This window comes from Haliotis cracherodii, unplaced genomic scaffold (assembly GCF_022045235.1).
Source record: "Haliotis cracherodii isolate W230 unplaced genomic scaffold, xgHalCrac1.p SCAF_2, whole genome shotgun sequence".
Lineage (NCBI taxonomy): Eukaryota > Metazoa > Mollusca > Gastropoda > Lepetellida > Haliotidae > Haliotis > Haliotis cracherodii.
The window spans coordinates 26,303,433-26,327,435 of record NW_027266275.1 but is presented as its reverse complement, the minus strand read 5'-3'; the positions used below and the strand labels follow the sequence as shown (position 1 = coordinate 26,327,435).

Sequence of the window (24,003 nt, the reverse complement as noted above, 5' to 3'; positions counted from 1 at the left end):
GAAATGTAGAGGTTCAGAGATGTTTTCTAGTTATGCCTCGCGATATATGATATGAGACACGGTCGCATGTACGTAGCTATCATTGTGCCACCCAAAGCACGACTTTTCTATACTTTCATGACACTTAGAAATCAATACTCAAACAAGACAAGCAGGAAGTAAAATACAGCTCATGCGTATCAAACAGCCTTTACACTGAGCCCAGTGCTGTGGATGACAAGCAGCCAGCTTGTTTCTTCCTCGTCGAGAGGTGAATATATCACATTTAATTCTATGTATTTTGTTCATAATCTGCCAGCATAGCTGTAAATAATCATTTTACGTCATAATTCTTGACTTTAAACATTACCAAAACGAAAATATAAATGTGATCTTTCATCACTGTAACTATTCGAGAGCGGAATGCCACTTGCTTGTGTGTATACTTTACCTAGACGTACTCTCCAACGCAAATGTTTGTAACCGTGTTCTGCATTAGAATTGCGAATATTCCGCTGAAAACTTGCGAATACTAACTTAATGTTTTATGGCCCTAATTAGGAGTTTTATGGGACGATCACGCCGTGAACGCATGGCGGCCCATGGCCACACCCATAAGAACTACAGTCTCAAATAACTACACTGATTATGCAATCCCAACTGGCTCATTCTGCTATGTCATCATGGACTGAGCATGATGGAGTCCAGTATGGAGTACAGACCATCAGAAATACTTGTCATAAGAACTACACGCCATCAGAACAACAGGTCATCAGAAATACTTGCCATAAGAACTATTCGCCATCAGAACAACAGGCCATCAGATTTTTGGTTTTGGTTTGTTGTTTTACGCCGCACTCAGCAATATTCCAGCTATATGACGGCGGTCTGTAAATAATCGAGTCTGGGCCTGACAATCCAGTTATCTACATCATGAACATCGATCCACGCATTTGTGATCGATGACATGCATCAACCAAGTCAGCGAGCATGACCACCAGATCCCGTTAGTCGCCTATTACGACAAGCATAGTCGCCTTTTACGGCAAGCATGGGTTGCTGAAGACCTATTCTACCCCGGATCTTCACGGGTCACAGGCCATCAGAGCTACAGGCCATAAGAACTACACGCCATAAGGACTACAGGCCAAGAGAAGTACAGGCCATCAGAAATATTTGCCATAAGAACTACAGGCCATCAGAAATACTTGCCATAAGAACTACAGGCCATCGGAACTACTTGCCATAAGAACTACAGGCCATGAGAAGTACAGGCCATGAGAGCTACACGCTACCAGAATGACAGGTCATCAGACGTACAGGCCATGAGACTACTGACTATCTGAAACACTTGTTATAAGAACTACAGGCCATCAGAAATACTTGCCATCAGAATTACACAGTAAATGTACAAAGGACATTCGTATAGTCAGTATCAGAAGTATTTTATGTTAAGTATAATTTACATCAATAATGATTTTCTTTCACTTTGATTTCTATCTTTTTAAATTTTATCTATCAAATGTTAACATTCTTCTCCCCCTTTTATGTCTATTAAGAAGTATATCTAACAACAAGCTGTAATATTCTCATACACATTACGTTTAAGTGATATTACACATTTAGCAAAAAGAGCTTGATTCCTTTTGATTGGCGAGAAGCCAGTTCCATGCAGCCAATTGCCAATCATTGTTTTCAAAGTAGAATTGCATTGTCTTACTCTTAGGTATTTTTTGGCGTTGGGGTAGCTTTGTGATTAAAGCTTTCGCTCATCACGCCGAAGATCCGGGTTCGATTCCCCACATTGGTGCAATGTGTGAAGCCCATTTTTGGTGTCCCCCGCCGTGATATTGCTGGAATATTGCTAAAAGCTATGTAAAATAATACTCACTCACTCACTTAGATATTATTAGTAAGTTTGGATCAACATGTTTGTTGATAGTTGGACCATTTCATAAAATGCCTTGCCCGCTCAGTCAGAACAGAGTTTTAAGTATGCATGGACTTTGGACACTTGAGTTTGTCATATCGTAAAAGGGAAAACCACAAGTTCTTCTTTCTGGTTATCGTTAAGAGTGTAGTGAAAGCAGAAGTTACAAGTCCCACATCCTTCCCGTATGTCTCAGATGGCATGTATCGGCACAGACAAGCAATAATCTCACCACTTCCACAACCAAGAGCCACTGTGTAGATAGACGAGCCCTGGCCCCAGACCAAATGTGCCTGCATATTCCTCTTGTGGATGATGGCGTTGAAGAAAGATGGTCGTGTTTGCCACTGATGAGCCCTGTAGTCAGCAGAGGAACCTTCTCTGCCTGTCCCCCACTATGCCGCCAACATTATAAACATCTATATATACACTTCAAAAAAAGAAACTTGACATAGATGTAAAACCACTTTTTGCAAAAATATCTAAAATAATTACATTAAATGAGAATCAAATAAGTCAAACAGAAAGATGATGTGTCTATAATTCGCAAAAACACATGCAAAGCACATAAACGTAGCGTTGGGGATCAATTTTACAGTTTCATCCAAACGCAACCGCCTGTAAAAAACGTGCAGCACAGGATCCTGCATTTAGGCATGCAGGCCCCCCTGCTGAATGGGTATAAAAATCCACACCAACGGCTGTTCATACAGTCCTTATAACGGCAGTAGAGGCGGTGACAGAATGCCAAGACTGAATGCAGCTCAACGGATCAACGCCATTGGGAGATTACAAGCTGGAGTAACTCAGCAAGAAGTGGCCAGGCACTTTGGCGTATCCAGACAGACAATCTCCGCACTGTGGACCCGATACAACAACACCAACAGAGTTGACGACAGACCAAGGTCAGGAACATCAAGGGTGACAACCCAAGCAAAAGATCGATACATCCGGCTGCAACACCTCCGAGACCGCACTACCACAGCCACGTCTACAACCACACATATTCCTGGGGTACGCAGAATATCAGATCAAACGGTACGCAACGGACTGAGGGAGGCTGGACTTTTTGCACGAAGACCTGTTCGACGTCTTGTATTGACCCCACGTCATCTGGCGGACCGTCTGCTTTGCTGCCAACAGAAGGTTAGATGGGCACGTGCAAGGTGGAGAAATGTAGTGTTTACTGACGAATCCCGTTTCCTACTCACACGTGCTGATGGGCGCGCACGTGTCTACAGACGTCGGGGTGAACGTTACGCCCCCAACTGTGTGCAGCAGGTTGTCCCATTTGGCGGCGGGAGCGTCATGGTATGGGCACGGTGGTAGGACGCCTCTCGTGCATATGGCAGGTGCATTGACAGGTCTGCGTTACAGAGACTTGATCCTGTAGCCTTACGTTCTTCCACACGTCAACGTCCATGGCGGATAGTTCCAGCAGGACAACGCTCGACCGCATATTGCACGTGTTTGTCAGGACTTCTTACAGCACAACAACATCCAGACATTACCTTGGCCAGCCCGGTCACCAGATTTGTCCCCGATTGAGCATCTGAGGGACGAGTTGGATCGACGCCTTTCGCAGAAGGAATCCACCGCCCCAAACACTTCCGGCGCTTCTTGATGCACTTCAGCATGAATGGCAGCACATCCAACAGCGTGTTATTGACAACTTGATTGCATCTATGGGTCGTCGGTGTCAAGCGGTGATTGATGCACGTGGTGGGCACAATCGATACTGACATTTTCTGTACCCCTGTGACATTAACTGTATCGTATATGTGTGTCTGTCTAGGTGACACGATTAATTTTTTTAACATTGTGTACATTGATCTTCAAACAGTGTTTCAATTATGGTTTCTGTGTCCTATTTTGAAACAATTGCATTATATTACATTTTGAAAGTCAGTGTCAAGTTTCTTTTTTTGAAGAGTATATAATGAACAACTATTCCTTCTACAGGCATCAAAACCCTGGATGAAATTTTAGACTTCAGCCATGCTATAAATGTTTTCATAAGAAGAAGAAGTCTAGACCTTGTGTTTCAAACGTCCAGTTGTCTAAAATTCGAAGACACGAATTGAAACTTTTTCATCATGGATCACGAGAATCGAACCACAAACTCCTGATCAGTATGGTGGCCGAGAGGGGACATCGCTTTCTCGCTTTCCTGCTCTATCGTTTTCTCGCTTTATCGCTTTCTCGCTTTATCGCTATATACGTAAAACAACATGAATGAATTGTTAAACCTGACCTCAGTGGGCGGAGGCTGATGTGGGTTTTAGTCATTAAAGAGAGCTGAGATATTTCACATATGTCACATTTCAAATTATACATATGGACGGAATGTTGAAATTTTCCCACTACCTACTTATACATAATTTAACAGTACAGACATAGGTGCTTTTATGAAACCCATGTAAACTGACGTCCAAAAGAAACTTTACCAACTGAAAATATAAATTTCAGACAAAGTGTAATTTTTTTTCGATGAAGTCTATCTAAAACGCATAACCTAAATACAACAATAGTGTATGCAGAAAATGTTAATCATCTGTTACATGTTTGCGAGATAACACGCGAAAAAGTGAAAAACACGTGCACCACGGACAACTGCAAATGCGGGTAAGGGTATAAAACGATTGCAACGGCAAGTCAGACATCCACACTGATAAAAAAACACAAAAGATATGCCACGACTCACAGTCGAACAACGTGAACGAGCCTTGGGTATGGTATAGATGGGAGCCACCCACGCCCATAGTGCACGAACCTTCGGTTACTCCCGTGTTGCCGTTACCAACTTGATGCAACGTTACAGACAGACAGGGCGGACTGCTAAGAACAGGCAGACCCAGGGTGACCACGCCCCATGATGACCGGTACTTGCGTACCTTGCACCTCCGAAATCGCTTCCTGAAAATGACCAAATCCCTTAGGTCACAGGGTTAGTCGACAGACAGTGGCCACGAGACTCAGGGTTCATGGAATCAGGGTTTTTAGACCATACAGAGGACAGCTATTGACAACGCAACATCGTCGTCTGCGATTGAGATGGGCCCGGACTGTACGACGTTGGCAACGACGTGACTGGCCGAGGGTTGTCTTCACTGAAGAAAGTCGATTCTGTATGTTTAGGGCTGATGGAAGACAACGTGTTTACCGCCGAAGGGGTGAACGAACGGCGGCGTGTTGCGTGCAGGAGGTCGTACCATATGGTGGAGGGAGTGTGGGGAGGGATCTGTGGGCAGGAGAAGACACCGCTGGTCATCGTTGACGGAAACTTGACAGCTCAGCGTTACATGGATAACATTCTTCGTCCAGTTGTCCTACCATTTCTCCAACAGCAGCCACATGGTGCATTTATCAGCATGACAACGTTAGCGCCCATACAGCCAGAATTGTCACTTACTTCCTCGCAGCCAACAACGTCAACGCCCTGCCGTGGCTAGCACGCTCACTCGACATGTCCCCCATGGAACACCTCTGGGACACTCCAGCCAACCGGCAAGTACTGATCTTTGCCCTCCAAGAAGAGTGGCGTCAAATCCCACGTGACCTCTTCAGACGACTGACTTTTTCTGTGTGTCGAAGAGTTTTTGCATGTATTGAGGCATTTGGTGGTCACACACGCTACTAATGACTTGTTATTGAACGTGAGCAATTGTTTATGTACTCCATGTATTGTCCATGATTCTGAAAGCTCGAGTTTTGTACCACACACAACTTTGGGGGGCTGAGACGTCATTCTCGGTCGCGGTATGATTGTCGTTTTCAGTGTTAATTATGTTGATATATTGATCTTGTCAATACACTTTACTTCATGCATGTATGTTTTGTTGTTTTTTAGCAAGAGTGATTTCAAACTCTGGTAAAGTTTCTTTTGGACGTCAGTTTATTTCTGCGTAAAAAAAAAGATTTTGATTGATTTACGGCCCTTTTTAGCTATTGGATCTCCGGCCCCCAGGCCAAGTTATCAAAACAAATAGCAAATAACACCGTTCATTAGCGCCGAGTAGTACGCACTTCCTAAAAACAATAGTGTTTTCCTAAAAACAACGCTTATATCAATGTTTATTCTGTTTGCGGAGTAGATGTCATCAAAGTGGAAGTCCTTACCCAAACGATGGTAATACTACCGGAAGTCCATATGTAATTTCTTGCTTTTGGATGACATGTTGTTTCAGTAACCGTAATGTGGAAATAGATAGTTGATTGGTTTTATATTCAAGTTGGTATTTCCGCTATTCAAAGTGTGCAGTGAGGCCCTCTTACCAGCAGTCATTTCTCAGTCATAAATGCAAAGTATAATTAATTCATTCTACTCTAACTTTTTGCATTTATAATTAACTCTAACGTTAATTTCAAGATTTACAGTACATACTATTCAAAAGAAGTTAAAGAACACCTGATTCTTTCAAATGACTTTGGTTAGTCATTAGAGAACGCGATAGAGCGCGAAAGGGAGAAAGCGATAGAGCGAAAAAGCGAGAAAGCGATAGAGCAAGAAAGCGATAGAGCGATAAAGCGAGAAAGCGAGAAAGCGATAGAGCAAGAAAGCAAATAAAGTGAGAAAGCGATAGAGCTAGAAAGCAAATAAAGCGAGAAAGCGATAGAGCAAGAAAGCGATAAAGCGAGAAAGCAATAGAGGGAGATAGCGAGAAAGCGATACACACAACACACACACACACACACACACACACACACATATATATATATACATAATTTTGACAAAACTATACTTAAGATATACATAAAATATTACAATGATAGCTGATTTAATATATGTTATAGATAATCATAGTAATGCATTTCATTTCTGGTGTTCCCCGTGATATTACTGGATTATTGTTAAAAGCGACCATTCTCACTCACTCACAGCAGTGTTTATCAAATTACTATATACAAGTACATATATTTGTAGATTTGCACAAGACAAGAAACACAATTCAAGTTAAACATATATTAAATGTCAAAAAGAACATTTACAGATAACAGTATGACACACTGTAACATCATAAACTAAGTTATAGAACACCCACAATTATAAGATTGTATTTTTGGAAAAACAATCAGCCATGACTAATTAACCTTAGTCTTCTTAACTTCTTTGAAAAGTATATATTTAGATTTTAACCTGATTTATTTAGAGCGTATTGCCATGATCTTCCACGCGCTTTCGGCGTGATGGTCACATACAACTGAATAGGGCCATAAATTAATCAATACATTTTACGCAAAAATCTGTGGATTGTTTCAAAATCACCTACGTCTGTACAGTTAAATTATGTTTGAAGTAAATAGTGAGAAAAGTTCAACATTCCCTCCAAATTGCAGCAGATATCACATGCGGTCCCCTATAGTTGCCAAGAGGGGATATTGCTTAACCGCGAGAAAGCTAGAAAGCGAGAAAGCGATGTCACCTCTCGGCCACCATAGATCAGTGGTCGACACACTAATTCAAACCTCAGAACTGGTTGAAAACAAGTGGTAAAAGGTACATTGTTTAGCGTATATTTCCTGGCCAGATATATTTTACTAGCGTTTCTTTAGACTGTCGAAACGCATGTTTATACATGATATTAAACAAATATTAATAAATGATGTTTCGACGTTATATAAGTCAGAGAAAACACGTCTCTTTCGTTTTGGTTGAAAATGTAAGCCCTCGGGGTCGGAATAGCCCTTGTGCTTATCACTCGCCTTCGGGTTTTACATTTTCAGCTCAAATCTCGGAGTGGTATTTTCACTTTTTCATTGAAAACCTTCTGCATCTTCATCATGTCTTTGACCTGAATGATACCAGTAATCCAATCAGGCGAAATAGAATTTCCAAAGGCAGAATCGAAAGGATGTTTCATTCAGTTTGGCTAAGCAATATGGAGGAAAACCCAAGCACTTGGACTGGCAGTCCTCTACAAAGAGGACACAGAAGTTCACACGTGGATTAGTCGAGCAGCGTGCCTCCCTCTGCTCCCTGCTAACTTGGTGCCAGAGACCTAGATTGACGCCAAGGATGCCAGTCCTCAGGTGCCACGCGGTCAGGAATTCAATACCCATGTTGTGATTCCATGGGTTCACTATGACGTCATGTTCCCCTTAAAGTCCTGTGGAACCACTACCGGACAGCGGGGCCCAGAACAAACAATTTGGATGGGTTCCACTCCCATCACATCTGTTGCCTGCCCTACCATCATCAGAATCTCTTCCGATCCATGGATCTAGTTGGCTTGCCAAACTAACCCAACCCAACCCATATATACATAATTTTGACAAAACTATACTTAAGATATACATAAAATATTACAATGATAGCTGATTTAATATATGTTATAGATAATCATAGTAATGCATTTCATTTCTGGTGTTCCCCGTGATATTACTGGATTATTGTTAAAAGCGACCATTCTCACTCACTCACAGCAGTGTTTATCAAATTACTATATACAAGTACATATATTTGTAGATTTGCACAAGACAAGAAACACAATTCAAGTTAAACATATATTAAATGTCAAAAAGAACATTTACAGATAACAGTATGACACACTGTAACATCATAAACTAAGTTATAGAACACCCACAATTATAAGATTGTATTTTTGGAAAAACAATCAGCCATGACTAATTAACCTTAGTCTTCTTAACTTCTTTGAAAAGTATATATTTAGATTTTAACCTGATTTATTTAGAGCGTATTGCCATGATCTTCCACGCGCTTTCGGCGTGATGGTCACATACAACTGAATAGGGCCATAAATTAATCAATACATTTTAAGCAAAAATCTGTGGATTGTTTCAAAATCACCTACGTCTGTACAGTTAAATTATGTTTGAAGTAAATAGTGAGAAAAGTTCAACATTCCCTCCAAATTGCAGCAGATATCACATGCGGTCCCCTATAGTTGCCAAGAGGGGATATTGCTTAACCGCGAGAAAGCTAGAAAGCGAGAAAGCGATGTCACCTCTCGGCCACCATAGATCAGTGGTCGACACACTAATTCAAACCTCAGAACTGGTTGAAAACAAGTGGTAAAAGGTACATTGTTTAGCGTATATTTCCTGGCCAGATATATTTTACTAGCGTTTCTTTAGACTGTCGAAACGCATGTTTATACATGATATTAAACAAATATTAATAAATGATGTTTCGACGTTATATAAGTCAGAGAAAACACGTCTCTTTCGTTTTGGTTGAAAATGTAAGCCCTCGGGGTCGGAATAGCCCTTGTGCTTATCACTCGCCTTCGGGTTTTACATTTTCAGCTCAAATCTCGGAGTGGTATTTTCACTTTTTCATTGAAAACCTTCTGCATCTTCATCATGTCTTTGACCTGAATGATACCAGTAATCCAATCAGGCGAAATAGAATTTCCAAAGGCAGAATCGAAAGGATGTTTCATTCAGTTTGGCTAAGCAATATGGAGGAAAACCCAAGCACTTGGACTGGCAGTCCTCTACAAAGAGGACACAGAAGTTCACACGTGGATTAGTCGAGCAGCGTGCCTCCCTCTGCTCCCTGCTAACTTGGTGCCAGAAACCTAGATTGACGCCAAGGATGCCAGTCCTCAGGTGCCACGCGGTCAGGAATTCAATACCCATGTTGTGATTCCATGGGTTCACTATGACGTCATGTTCCCCTTAAAGTCCTGTGGAACCACTACCGGACAGCGGGGCCCAGAACAAACAATTTGGATGGGCTCCACTCCCATCACATCTGTTGCCTGCCCTACCATCATCAGAATCTCTTCCGATCCATGGATCTAGTTGGCTTGCCAAACTAACCCAACGCGTCTGTCGAGAACGTGACCACAGGTTTAACGATTGAAGGCTCAACTGCGACGACAGGAGATCACCATGTACATAGATGCGGTTGCATACTTTGCCAATCTCTGTTGACTTTGTCAACTAGCCATGAAAGAAATTTCCAATAATGTGATGAATGTCATCGAAAATAGATATACATGTCAAATAACTCTTTCAGTTCATGTAAAGCTACAGTCAAACACAGACAATGCGACCACGATGCAACCACTTGGCGACTGATTTCATTGCGACCGAATGGTGATCACTAAGACTGTCGGACTGTCCATATTTCTGTCGGTATCAAACTAAACAGGTACTTTCTTTTGATGAAAATGGACAAAGTTACATACTGTGCTGTCACCAAGTATCTCCAACTGAAAGCAATAACTCCAACAGCCACACGTGCGGTCATGGTGTCAACTTTAGGGGATGGCGCTCCTCCCTTTGCCGCTGTTGGGAGGTGGTCAGCCAAGTTCAAGAGCCTTGAAGCTGATCAAACATCAGGAAGACCTTCACCTGCCACTTCTGGGGAATCTGTTGATAACATAAATTATATGATATTTGATGATCGCTTACTCACGTCCCATAGTCAATGCAGTGGGCATATTTTATGAGAGAGTTGAGAACATTTTGAGAAGTGAACTGGGAATGAAAAAGGTTTTCATCGCACCGGGGTGCAATGATTTTGACTGCTGATCAGAAATACTCCAAGTTCATTACATATCCTGAGAAATTACGTCGTTTTGAAGCAGAACAGATTTTGTTAAGGGATTCGTAACTAAGGATGGGTATTGGGATTAGCACTATCATCCAGAGACTAAACACCAGTCAAAGCACTGGAAAACATCTAATGTCTCCTCCAATCCACAGAAGTTGAAAAAGTCTTCCCCATCAGCTCGCAAGGTGATTGTTTCGGTTTTCTGGGATTCCAAAGTAATCCTTCTGGTAAACTACATCCCGAAATACCATTAATGACCAATATTATGCTGATCTGATTTGGGAACTGCGTGACAAAATCAAGGCTAAGTGTCGTAGATAACTCACTGAGGGTGTGTTGTGTCACTCACACAACTTGCATAAAACCTAAGAGTTTCTTTGTTGCCAAACGACCAGACAATCCAGGAACTAAAACTGAAACCGATATGTTAATTTGTCTCGACCCAAACGTTTGATTTGTAGATGACTCAGCATGACTGATAATGGCTACTTAGCTTATGACATTTGGGGACATCGACCCGTTTGACATCATTTCTGTGAAGCCTTACTCTGCACACTGCATACTGATAAAGTTACTGAACGTCGGTACCTTAAATCGCATATTGCACTAGGCCGTTCTTATCACATGACATCTTTACCATATTGCTTATTTAGCTGTAAACAAGGGTCAGATAAATATTGCTTGTGTATTTCGCTGGATATTAAACAAACCATCAAACTAATGTTTTCGAGAGAACATGCTGGTGGTAGGCTAGCCTATCAGTTAATGCATTATCATGTCATGGTTAGATTCAGTTTGATGCCCTATGTGAGTACAATCTAAACTTGAAATTTGGTGCATGTATACGTTCCCTGTCGATGGTATATTCTCAGCCAGCTCTGAGTCTTTCCACTGCACCTCAACGCTAGCCTTTTGTAGCGGACCAAAGGGGAAACCACCAAGGGAAAGGGGTTTAAAAATGGACACGAACATTAGAATTAGCAAAAGTGTGTGTGTGTCTGTGTGTCTGTGTCTGTGTCTGTGTGTGTCTGTGTGTGTTCGATGTGGATGTACATTTTTGTGTATGAAAAATGTAAATGAGTATGAATAAATGAATGAAATTTCAGTTATGAGGGTAAATGAGGTATTATGAATAAAATTTATATTTGTATAGCGAAATACATTCATGATCAAGAGTTAATCATTAAGGGCCGTTGGTGTGGCAGGGTGTGTGTGTGTGTCGATTGCGTGTGGAGATGATAGATCACTGAGCTTTGTTGCTAGGCTGACGTCATATCGTCATATCGGAGAAGGATCTTGCAACAAAATTCCACAAATCATGTCATCGGGTATTAGGACCTGATTGTAAACTTTGAGGTGCAAGGTCTCGTTTCACAAGGCGATCGTATTGTATTGCAATGACAGTCGTTCGTCTAAATTACAGTAGGTGAGAGGCGATCACCTAATTAGCGCTACGATCATGGTGTGGAACGGACGTCTGAAATCTAAAGGTGAATCGACTTGCACAGACATGGACGTGGTGTAGGAATGCAGGGAGCGGTCAGGTGTCGATCTTGTTTTGTTGGTTTTTTTTCTCTCCCTGGTGTGAGCATGCTGAATTCTCCATCCTAAAAAAGACAACACAACACTTATTTTTGTTGAACTATTTAATCCCCCGCTCACATGAACCAACACAACAAAACAAAAAGTCACAGGATTAGGGGCGTCCCTGTGATTTTTGTGAACATGAACTTTTTTTTTCTTTTTTTTTACCACTAGGGTGTGAACGTATGTACACTCCTAAAACGCAGTGAACAGGAACTTTTGCCACTTTGGTAGTGAACATATGTACATTCCTAAAACGCTGTGAACGTATGTACACTCCTCAAACAGGAACGTTGACAGTCAGGTGATCGTAGGTTCAGTGAACAAGTGTCAGGTCAATAAGGGCAGAAAGGTTGGTTCTTTTGATGTAGGGTACGCGTCTTGGCACTCAGTCGAAAGGCAGGCATCTCATCCACAGGAACGGAGGTAGACACTTTGGTATAAAACCATGCTAATACCGTGGCTTCATTCTTGGCGGTGTCCTTCCAGTCCAACGTATATAACACTTGATTCAAAGTCCAACCACGCACGCGATAGGTCAGCATGTAGAGACAGTACACGCCACACAACGTACTGTATCCATCTTGTAAGGGGTGTGTATTCCATTGATCCTTCGCCGATATGACGTCAACCTAGCAACAAAGTTGCTGGGTCGTCGACTGTGTATAAGCTCATCTCAGTGATCTAACATCTCCACATAAAATCGACACATACACACCCTGCCACAACAACGGCCAAAACAAAGAACCCACCTCCTCCTCCTCCCGTCTCCTTCCTTCCCACCCTCTTGGAGGCGCCGAGCCGCCATCTTAGATGGGGAGATGGCCCTTCGGAAACGTAAATGTCGCCATCTCGGAGGTGCACACGCCTCACGCCTTGGAAGCGCACGCATGACAATGTCCCCTTCGCGCATGCGCAGTCACGTGACCAAACCGAAACCAGATGTGACCTTCGCGCATGCGCAGACCCGTTCCTTGTCCTGTAACGGGGCCCCCAACTACTAACATGGCTACCAAGACAGCCATATTGAAAATATTGTGATTCTGTGATTCTGTTGTATGGAGTACACGAAACAGTGGAACTATGTTTCAAAGAATAAAATAACCACGCTCCTTTTAGAAGCCATGAGGTAGTAACTACAAGTCTCTCTTAGAGTTGAACCAATTCTTGTTTTTGAAATTGTGTTTGGTCTCTTCAATTTCAATTTCAGTCTCATATATACACCTTTTCAAAAGTATCGCACCACCACGACATTTTGATAATCAGAAAAGAGATGGATAAGGAGAAGCTGGCAAGCAAAACTAAAGCAATAAAACAATGTTACTGAATGTCAAATGAGATGTTAAATTCACAAATTATAGGGGAAATGAGCATTTGCAAAACACAAGTTTATTCGCCACTGAAAAGGATTATAATAGGGGATAAATAGAAACTGTCAGAAATGAGATCAACAGATCATCACGATCATTCTGTACAGGAGGGTCCTTGGCTCTAACCCTGATCCCATAGGTGCTCGATTGGATTCGGGTCTACGAGAAGGTCAAGGGAAAGACTCAATGGCGTTGTTCAGTCACAGCTTGTGCTCGGTGGGGTCGAGCATTGTCGCCCATGAAGACAGGACGCGTGGCAAGTGCATGGTTATCCAAATAGGGCACAACAAAGGTATTTTGATACCTTTGTCCTTTTAATGTCCCCTGAACTGTGACCAAATCAAGTATTCATCGTCCCATACCATCACTGAGCCGCCACCACATGCTACTGCTTTCTGGATGTTGCACTGATGATAGGATGTTCCCACTTTTCCTTCAGATACGAGTCTTCCCATAAGTGTGGTGCAATATCACCTCTGTGACCTCAAGTTCTAGTGTGCTCGAGCCTGACACCAGACTAAACTACCCCGCATATGTTCGGGTGAGAGTAGTGGACGTTTTATTGGTCTTCCGGCCCATACTTTTGCTGCATTCAGTCGACTCTGTTGTGGGTATGCCAGTGATGACGAAGTTGGCAGCTTTTTGGCCTGGCGCACAAGGACCCTGTCCTCTCTGGCACTGGTGTTTCATGGACGCCCTGATCTCGGCAAGTCCCTCACATGTCCAGTCAATGTGTGTTTTCTATGAGTCAACTGATAACAGTATGATTAGTGTTCAACACGGTGGCAATAGACCGACATAACATGCCAGTTTGGACCACGTCAGAGATGGGCCATCTTTGATTTTGTATGCTTAGGCAGTTACAATCGTTCCAAAGACAGACCTTCAAAGTGGTAGAACTTTCATTCAAAATTAATTACAGTAAAAACGCATGAACGTCAAGACGTCATCATACATGAATGTCTCTAAAGAGACCCCTTAGGTGTGCATAGGGTTTGCATAAACGCACCCACAAGGCTGGGCAGTTATGGTGGCTAACATGCTGTAGGAATATTATGTTTCAACACAATGTACCCTTTTAAAATCTCTACAAATTGGTGGTGCAATATTTTTTGACGAGGTGTGTATATTCATTTTCGTCTGCTTGTTATAAATTGTTTAATTTCATTTCAGACATGGCTCTTATCCTGAGGATGACCCTGCTGCTGGGTAGTGTCAACTTTATTCATTGTTTACCATCCAATGTTACCTGCATGCCATGTGTATGCACTGTAACTGCAAAGGATGGGATCATCGCCGACTGTTCGAACAAAATGTTGAAAAGTGTTCCCCAAAACATCTCATCCGCTGTATCAACTCTCCTTATGTCTAACAACAGCATCGAACTAGCAGCAGGATCTTTTGACAGGTTCTCTTTTATGGAATACCTGGATCTGTCTGACAACGCCCTGACTTCTCTGAATGTTGATAGTTTTGTGGGAGCTGCAAATTTGAAACGCTTGAACCTTCATGGGAACAGGATTCTTCTAAACAGCAAAAGTTACCCAAAGGGAGCTTTTCGACAACAGAAAAAGCTGCATACTTTGGATATTGCTGGAAATACCAATGACTTCGATGAAAAGTACCCTGATGCATGTCTGGGCGATTTGGTGGCTCTTCGGAAACTGATCATTGATGGTGTAAAGAACGCCATATTTGGTACAGGGTTTGCGAAACTAAAGAATCTCACAACTCTTATTTTGTCAGGAAAAAGGGGAAACTGTTCGATTGATACACTTTATAATGAATCCTTCCTAAATACTCCCAATGTAAGGCACCTGGATATCAGCTACTGTAATGTTTCATTTATTGAAACCAACGCATTTTGGCCAATGAGGAACATAGATATGCTTGACCTTTCTGACAATCATTGTCTTGGCTTGGAAACACTTGGTAACTCTCTGTTCGGGCTGCAGTTTTCACCTCTGAGGGTTTTGAAGTTTAACAGCATCATGGAACCATTTGCTATCGGTGTTGAATTGAAAGGAGATCATTTACGATATATAGACAATTTGACTCTTACAGAATTACACTGTGACGCAAACAGAATTGAGCTTTTGGATGCAGAGTGTGCCGAAAAACTACGCAAAGTTCAAATCGTATCAGCAAAGAGTAATAGGTTCACATATGGACCTTATTTACTAAACCTTACGATAATGACAAATCTTCGTAAACTATATCTGATGAACCAGTATCCATCAGACAAAATCCCAGTTCCAGGTGACAAGGCAGTCTATTGTGAAAGAACTCATGTGACACCTATGAGTTGTGTGACGAAGAAGACCGAATTGACACAACAGCCAGCAACTTCCCAACGTCCTCTGCAGCAAAGACCTGTTCCTCATAACGACATCAACATTGTCAGCTTTCAGACCGAGAACAATTCTAGGGTAGATGAACAGTTACAAAGGAATATAACGACAGTTGAAGTCACTGAAACAGAAACACTTTACAAGTTCTTTGTAAACATACCTCCCAATGTCACATTTGTAAATTTAAGCCATAGTAGGTTCGATTATTCCATTAATGAAATAAGATTCCATCCCAATCAAGTAAAGGTACTGGATTTGTCACGGAACAGCTTTACAGGATTGGTAGGTCCTATTCATGGCGTCAATTCTCTTGAATTCCTTGATTTCACTGATAATAACTGTAAGTTACTTTCCCCTACGTTCTTGATGTACGCATCTTCCCTAAAAGTCCTTAACATAAGTAAAAATTACCTATATCAATCACTTCAGTCGGATATGAATGGTCACATATTTTTCAACCTAACAAATTTAGAAATACTGAGAATTTCCAATAACCTCATTCATGATTTACCGTTACCTATATTCCAAAGACTTAACAATCTTCAGATTCTTGATCTGAGCTGGAACATCATGGAGGCATGGACTGTTATAATCAGCCACATGTCGTGTCTCACCTCTTTGGATTTGTCAAACAATAGATTTGAGTATGTCCCAAAATCTCTTACGGATCAAATTAATCTTATAATGAACTCGAGAAATGACACATTTCACTTGAACATCCAGGGCAACGATCTAATATGTGATTGCAGTACACTTGAGTACTTAGAACCACTATCGAAGTCCCACATTTCCATCGACAGACCTGATGATACGAGGTGTCGGTTAAACAATGGAGAAAGAATGAAATTGAACAACATTGAAAACATTGTATGGAGGCTGCAGAAACAGTGTAAAACAGTTGTTCCATTGTTAGCCGCAACACTGTCTGGAATTGTAGCCTTCATGCTGATAGTTGCAGCTGGTATAATTTACCGTTATCGGTGGAAGCTACGTTACCTGTACTACACTACAAGACGCAAATACAGGGGATACCAGAGACTAGGGGAAGGGGAGGACAATTTCACCTACGATGCTTTTGTTTCATATGCTGATGAAGACAGAGGGTTTGTTGTAGAGGACATGCGTAACATGCTTGAGCGACACCATGGCTTGAGACTCTGCATACACCATCGGGACTTCATGGTTGGGGAAGCCATAACTGCCAACATCATGAACGCGGTTCAGTCGAGCAGGAAAACCATCGTTGTCCTGTCTTCTAACTTCCTGAAAAGTGAATGGTGCGACTATGAGGTCCACATGGCCAAGCTGGAGAGCATACACACCGGAAGGGACGTCCTGTGTGTCGTGTGGTATGCTGAACTGCCTGACAACAGTAGTCTGAGTCGTGACTTGCAGGATGAGATTCAGTATGGTACCTATATCAGGTATCCGACAGCTGAGGATGAGAAATTAGCGTTCTGGGAGAACCTCAAGGCAGCAATAAGTTATTAAACATTCTTAACTCAAAGCTGTCAACTGTCAACGGTGTGAGAAAACATACTTTTGAATTTATGCACCGTCTTAGTTCCAAGGTATCACGAGACACACAAATGACATACATCTTGAATGTGTTGATGTACCATGGTGTGCACACAATCACAAAGCTTAACATGTTTATAACATGTATTTAAATAACATAAACTGATATAATCAGTTTATTTTTATTCAATGTATATTTTTAACATTTGGTTGCAATCAGTTCATCTTTATAACACTAGAGCTATATTGATGTACGCTGGTATCATATTTACATATATTCATATTACATTAACGTGGTGGCACGTGGTCACAAATCGGGTGAAGTTAACCAACGTCGGTCACGGAGAGTCCTTGGATGGGTGACCGCCTTTGGCAGGCTTCTGTTCTGAAGCACATGTAGCATATGTGGTGTCGCCTTGCGCGAGTGATTTTGTTCGAATTGTGCCTCTATTAACCCAGCAGTGAATGAGTACCCGGTAGGATGAGATGGTAATGTGGTTGTTAATCTTCTAGCGACCAACAGGTAGCTTTGGTTGTATACTCCACAGGGAGCTGAACATGATTGTTCAATGCACACTGATCCATTGGCCGGGGTAATAAATGTCTGTTCGCTTAGAGTATGCTTATGCATGGAGTACAGCGGCATATAAATGGACTACTACTACTACTACTACTACTACTACTACTATCATTATTATTATTATTATTATTATTATGACTTGTTATAGTGTGTGAGAATATGTGAAGACCATTTCTGGTGTCCCCCCGCCTTGATATTGCTGGAGTGTTGCTAAAAGCTGGCGTCAGATCACTCAGTCACTAATAAAGTGAGTTAGTGAGTCATGGTACGTCGTATCAGCTTGATGTGAGGAAAAAGCCCAAAAGGGCAGGTCGTTTTGTTGAAACCCACAAGCGGGGTGCTAACAACGAGAAACACAATCACAGCGAACCCAGGTTACGAACCACTCTTTCTTGTTCGCCTAAGGGACGCAACTCTGCATGGCCCGTGTAAAGAGGTAATGGGGCGTATACGTTACTACAAAGACTTTTGTTAGTATCAGGGGCTTGTGTTTTGTAATTGTACATAATATTACTAATCACGATGTATTCATACGCATACAATTATCATTTTCGAGTTGACTTACTTTTTCATGGTCGTATATTAGTGTTTCACGCATTTGCTTTATGATTCTGAAAAACGTATTCATTAAGGGTCGGAATCGTACACTGCTTTTGGTACAGATTTCTTATAATTATGGAAATATTTTTGTCGCTTTTAATGTATTAAAATTATTTGCTTTTTTCGTTAATATTAAAAATACGTTAACCCTTAATGGTAGAAGTTTGGTCACGGAAACCATTAGTATTGTGAAGTAAATATATTGAGCTTTCAGTTACGTTGAGTAAGTTTTTAAATCGGAGAAAAGAATTGATTCAGCACAACCAGATCGCCTGCGTGAGTCATGTTTAGCCATAACTTATAAGTGTTTCAAAATTTAGAGGTCAACATTTTATTTTTACCCATCTCGATGTAACATTAATCAGTCTCCCTCTGATGCAGGTACATGTAGAAATCTTGGAATTAAGGTGCTTCATGCAATGATTTTGAGAAACTGTAAATTGCATGAACATAACATGTATTACTCTCTTCATCTCTCAAATGTGACATTTTTCAACACATGCGATGGCCTCCTCGCATTTCTTGAATAAACCACTTCTTCTACAATGTAGTAAGTTTATGGGTTTTTTTAATATTGGTAATAAGTCGCTACAGCAGCTGTCTGAAATATAGGGTGTGCGTAGTTGATTATCTAATTTTGTCTATTACCTGTCCATTGTACCTGAAGAAGAAGGAGAAAAAGAAATAGAAAAAGAAGAAGAAAAGAGAAGAAGAAGAAGTAGAAAAAATCCATTTATAATTCGCCAGATTCTATTCACCAAGTTAATTCTCATATCGCTTCACATGTTTTTGCATCTGTTTCTAGTCAAAGTAGAGTGGAACTGGACTGGATAGTGTAGTTTGAAGAGATATGTTTTCAGATGTGCCCTATGAGATGAGTGTAATGATGGCAATTGGAAATCTGGTGACAATTTTTGTCAATGATAAAGCACAGTATTGAAACCATAAATGACCAAAATGTCTTCGGCCGCATTTCTGAAACTTTTCGGAACGGAGGCGTTACAGTGTCTTAGATTGTGGCTGTTTCATGGTAGCATGTAAATACCAGTGCTGGGATCTTGAATTCAATTCAGGCTTTGTGAGGTAACCAGTGCAAGTGTGATAGGTGTCCATAGTGAAGTTCTTGCGATCATACACACCACTGTATTCTGTAAATGAATGAGCCTTTATAGTGGTTCAGTCGAGGGGTTGGCCATTAGACCGTTGTTATGTTATGCCATGACATGCCTGACCTTTTAGGCAAGGCCTTCGTTTGGTTGAGTCATTTGAAAGGTCAAGTTCTCCAAAATTCAAAACTGCAGTTATCTATATATTTGGATACTTAATAATACGTTCAATAAATATGAAATTATGTTTAGTGACAACTCAATGATATTATCACAAGCAGATTTCTCAGTCACCATTTTAAATTAACCCTAAGTATAAAAAAAAATATATCCCGACGTTTTCAGAGAATTTATATCAACGAGGACTCACCAAAATAAAGTGTTGGATGGTATGGTTTAAGGACACATGACGTCGTCTGGCACAGCCTCTCCTCTCAAGTTTTACATCACTAAATAAATCTAAGCTTCTGTACCGCTTATTGCCAGGTCCATTCATTTCGGCTAAATGTAATGCTACGAGGTTGAAATGGCTTCCCAAAATCTAAGAACATTCATGCTAAATGCCGGATACCTTTTCTATAGTTTCGATGGTCTGTTGTCCATTCATTGTGGAATCTGTAGATAATCGAAACTGTTAATACGCTGGAGTTGATGTTCTGAGCTAAGTATACATTTGGTGTAGTGGTTGATGGACTGACCTTCATAAAAGTTTATGTGAGTATCAAACATTATGTTGCCTTATGTGTTGTACGCTTGAGCGACGGTACCTGGATGTTTGTCTCGGACTTAGAGAACCTGGCATTATATGCGAACCTCAGATTAGCGTCTTGCTACACGGCAAGCCATGGTTCCTTGGCACCCCTAAAGTTGTGTCAAGGCCTTTTAAGTATAACTAAAACGTATGAATATCTGAATGACCAGAATTGGAGTCCTCACACCTATAAAACGCTTTTATATAATATACAGGCATTTCAGTGGCATGTCTCATGTTGTCCCAGCCAAATGTCGTTCAAAGTCTGAGCATTATTACATTAATTGTTTGATCAGAGAACTTGGTATAAATGACATATCAAATCTCAAAGATTAACTGTTATCCTTAATAAAATCAAGGAATGTTTTTATATTCACCCAAAAATTTTATTTGAGACAAGTTGAATCAATACCATGTGGATTCTCAAAAACTCTTAAGATTTGCTTTACTTTTTCCAATCTTAGAAAGGGAGCAGGTTTAATTTGGTCCAGACATTTTATTTTTCATTTTGTGTACCACTATCCCACACGACAAACATAAGGGCAAACCTCAGTGGTCAGTATCAAATGCAAACATACAATGGTGATAGCAAAAGTCAGTGATAATAAAATATATTCACCCAGCGGCGACAGTTGTCAAGTTTCCGTTATGGGCTCGGCAGGGAATTAGGGAAGATGAGCGTTCCTCGCATGAAAGCTGGTCTTGACGTGATGAAAATGCGTGAGAGATGAAATGTGTGAGAGACGCGTGAGGCATGCTGTTGTCCCCTTATATACTATCCAACTAGCTCCCTCACTTTCTAGACAGTGCTATAAGTCTCTGTACAATGCTGGACGAGTCTCGCCTTTTCCGGACGTTACAACACCACTCTATCATCTAAATATAGTAACTCCTGACGAGTGCTTACCTTAAATAGAACTACATTCCTGACCACTAATCACTACCCAAATACAATGCAATGAGCGTTTACCGAAGCTCTACAGAAACAACGTAACACAGTTGCAAGAATTAAATACACTGTCATATAACAATAGATATAGTTACATATCTTTCTTCAGAGGTTCAGGGCAAATGAAAGCTAATGCCGTCTGAAGTTTACTGAGAAAACGATATGTGAAATGCCCCACTTTCTGATTGATAACGTATATGTATAATTTGGGGATAAGACATTGAGGCAGGAAGTAGGCATCCCAATTGTGCTCCCTTTCTTTCTGATCCTTTTCTTTATGCCCATGAATCGGACTTTCTGCTCGAATTGGCAAAGTCAATACAAGGAAATTTGGCCATGACGTTTAACGTATAAAGCTTCAGGCATATCGATGATCTGACATCGTTCAATAAACATCAAATAGCCAATTCCCTACCACTGATTTACCTACCTGAACAAGAAATATAGGAGACCAGTGAGAACGCTTCATTTGTTTCATGTTTAGATCTTCGCATAAAGATGACAAAACACTCTCAACAAGACTGTATGACAAGAGGGATGACTTCAACTTTCCCATAGTCAATTTTCCCTTTATGTCGAGCAATATTCCAGCTCTAGCCCTTGGTGTCTATATACATGTCACAACTTTTGAGTTACAATTGAACATGCTCTTTGTACCAAGATTTCACAGAGTATCATACAACTCTTTTCGCCTACACCTGATATCATTACTATTAGGGATTCCTTAACATATGGCCATAGTCGGATATAGTCGGATTCGAACAATCGACTCTGTTTTGATCAGATATATCTTATGAATACAAAGGGTTTTGTCGCTTTTATTTACTCTTATTTAAGATATTCCGGTGTCAAATGTCGACGCTTTTTCGGCGCAATGTAAACGCTTGAAAAGCGCAAGAAAACATTTTAAAAAGTTCCAATATTGGGTGAAAAGGACGTTTTAGTGTTTGCAGTGTATCACAAAATCCATAGGAAGCCTGGATATGAATATTGCCATTTGAGTGTCATTTTGGTTTAAATACCCAGGGCATTCTCCCATTCTCCATAAAATGCATGTTTATCACATACAACTTGCGATTTTACACCAAATCATGTTTAGCTACCACGGTTGTATCGAGTTTAAACGTCCCATAAAATTACCCGCAAAAAAATATGAGAAATGGGGGTCCCATTAACTTTGTTTTTGAGTATAGAGGAAGCCACACATACATGGAACAATCGATACATTTCGGTCTATTGTGTCATTGACAAGTGGAAGATTATCGTCCATCTTTATTCATTGGTACATTTGTCTAATGACAACATTTAAACAAAGCTGCAATGGTATTGAACTTCAAAATTTGGCATTGTGATATATCAACTTCTACTTTCTTGCAAGAATATGCTTCATACATCGCCAGTTGTACCAGACAGATCTCTCTACAACTCTGTGTAGCTGCCTAGCTCATAACTTGAAGATAACTATAAAGCCAATCACTTGGTGCATGTACGAAACTTAACCTTTCAGAAATGGAAAATGGTTTACTAACATTTCCTGCCAGTTCTATCTACCAAAGACAATCTATTCAAATTGTGCAGAGTTGCGTCCCTTGGGAACGCCAGAAACCTATGACTGTGGGTTCGAATCCCAATTCGCCCCGATTGTGTTTCTAGGTTTGTCAGCACCATACCCATGCTCGTGGGTTTTACCGAAGTGGTAAACGTCAGAGACCTGCATCACATCGGGCTTTCCTCACACATCAAGCTGACACGCCATGATATAACTGGAATACTGTTAAAAGCGGCGTTAAAGTTTAAAACCCAACTCACTCACTCACTATTCACTTACTCGCTCACTCAAACAAGTGTTTCGTTCTTGGAGAATACTGAGGAACTAAGGAAGTCAACAAGCACCACACTATCATGATGATAAATATGTACAACCCCAGTAACTTTATATAATTTAACATTAGTTCATCTTGCATGGACTTGCAGATTAGTGGAAATATCCCATATGCAGTGGTATGATTAATAGCTGTCTTACAAGACCAGAGTCCACCAGTGCTATGCTACTTGTAGGTGAAATGGGGATGTATGTAGCGTTTAGCAATTTTTATATAGCGACCTACATGCACGTGTGTGTGGTTGCTTTTACTAGTCCGGACTGATGCCAATTTTATGATCTACTTGTAGTGGCTATTGGGTGGTACAATAGTCATATGAGCAATCATACAGTACTATCTACTGAGTCACTAACTGTCGCAAAAAGGTAACATTAGGCTTAAAAAAATGAAAGAATTGGTTCTCAGGAAATGACTTTTGAAAATATAGTGCAGGGGGGACTGGTTGTTGTTTTTTGTTAGCTTGTTCAAACTAGTATGTAACCAAATACACACTTGTGTACCATCAACCTGGGAAAGGGCCTCCCTACTTAAGCAAGCATACAAACTCCTACTGCCGCCATGACCATAACACAAGATGCGCAGTAAAGCAGTGAGCATGTAAAGGGACGAACCTGTGTGCTGTATTGGATCACATTGTTTTTATGTATATTAGGATTTCTATTTATTTATTTTTAAAAAACTTTTTAATGAAAATAAAAACGAAACATGCGACAGACCTTATGATGATGTGGGTGGTGATTGAGAACCAAAACTGTTATTTTTTTCAGCCTTAAGCACTTATCTTTTTTCTGACAATGTTATGTCCAATTTAGATAATTTAGTACAATTTGGTACATTTATTGTATTTTCATTTGTCATTTAAAATTTATGAATCCTTA

General features: G+C 40.8%; 1 protein-coding gene across 1 annotated transcript; it reads left to right on the top strand.

Annotated features, from left to right (window-relative positions):
• The first annotated feature begins 198 nt into the window (after nt 1–198).
• LOC139468890 (toll-like receptor 4) lies at nt 199–18,899 on the top strand. The gene is made up of 2 exons (XM_071251023.1): nt 199–250; nt 14,561–18,899. Exons 1-2 carry the CDS (start codon nt 214–216, stop codon nt 17,227–17,229), a joined length of 2,706 nt encoding a protein of 901 aa, XP_071107124.1. The 5' UTR covers nt 199–213; the 3' UTR covers nt 17,230–18,899.
• The last annotated feature ends 5,104 nt before the right edge of the window (nt 18,900–24,003 follow it).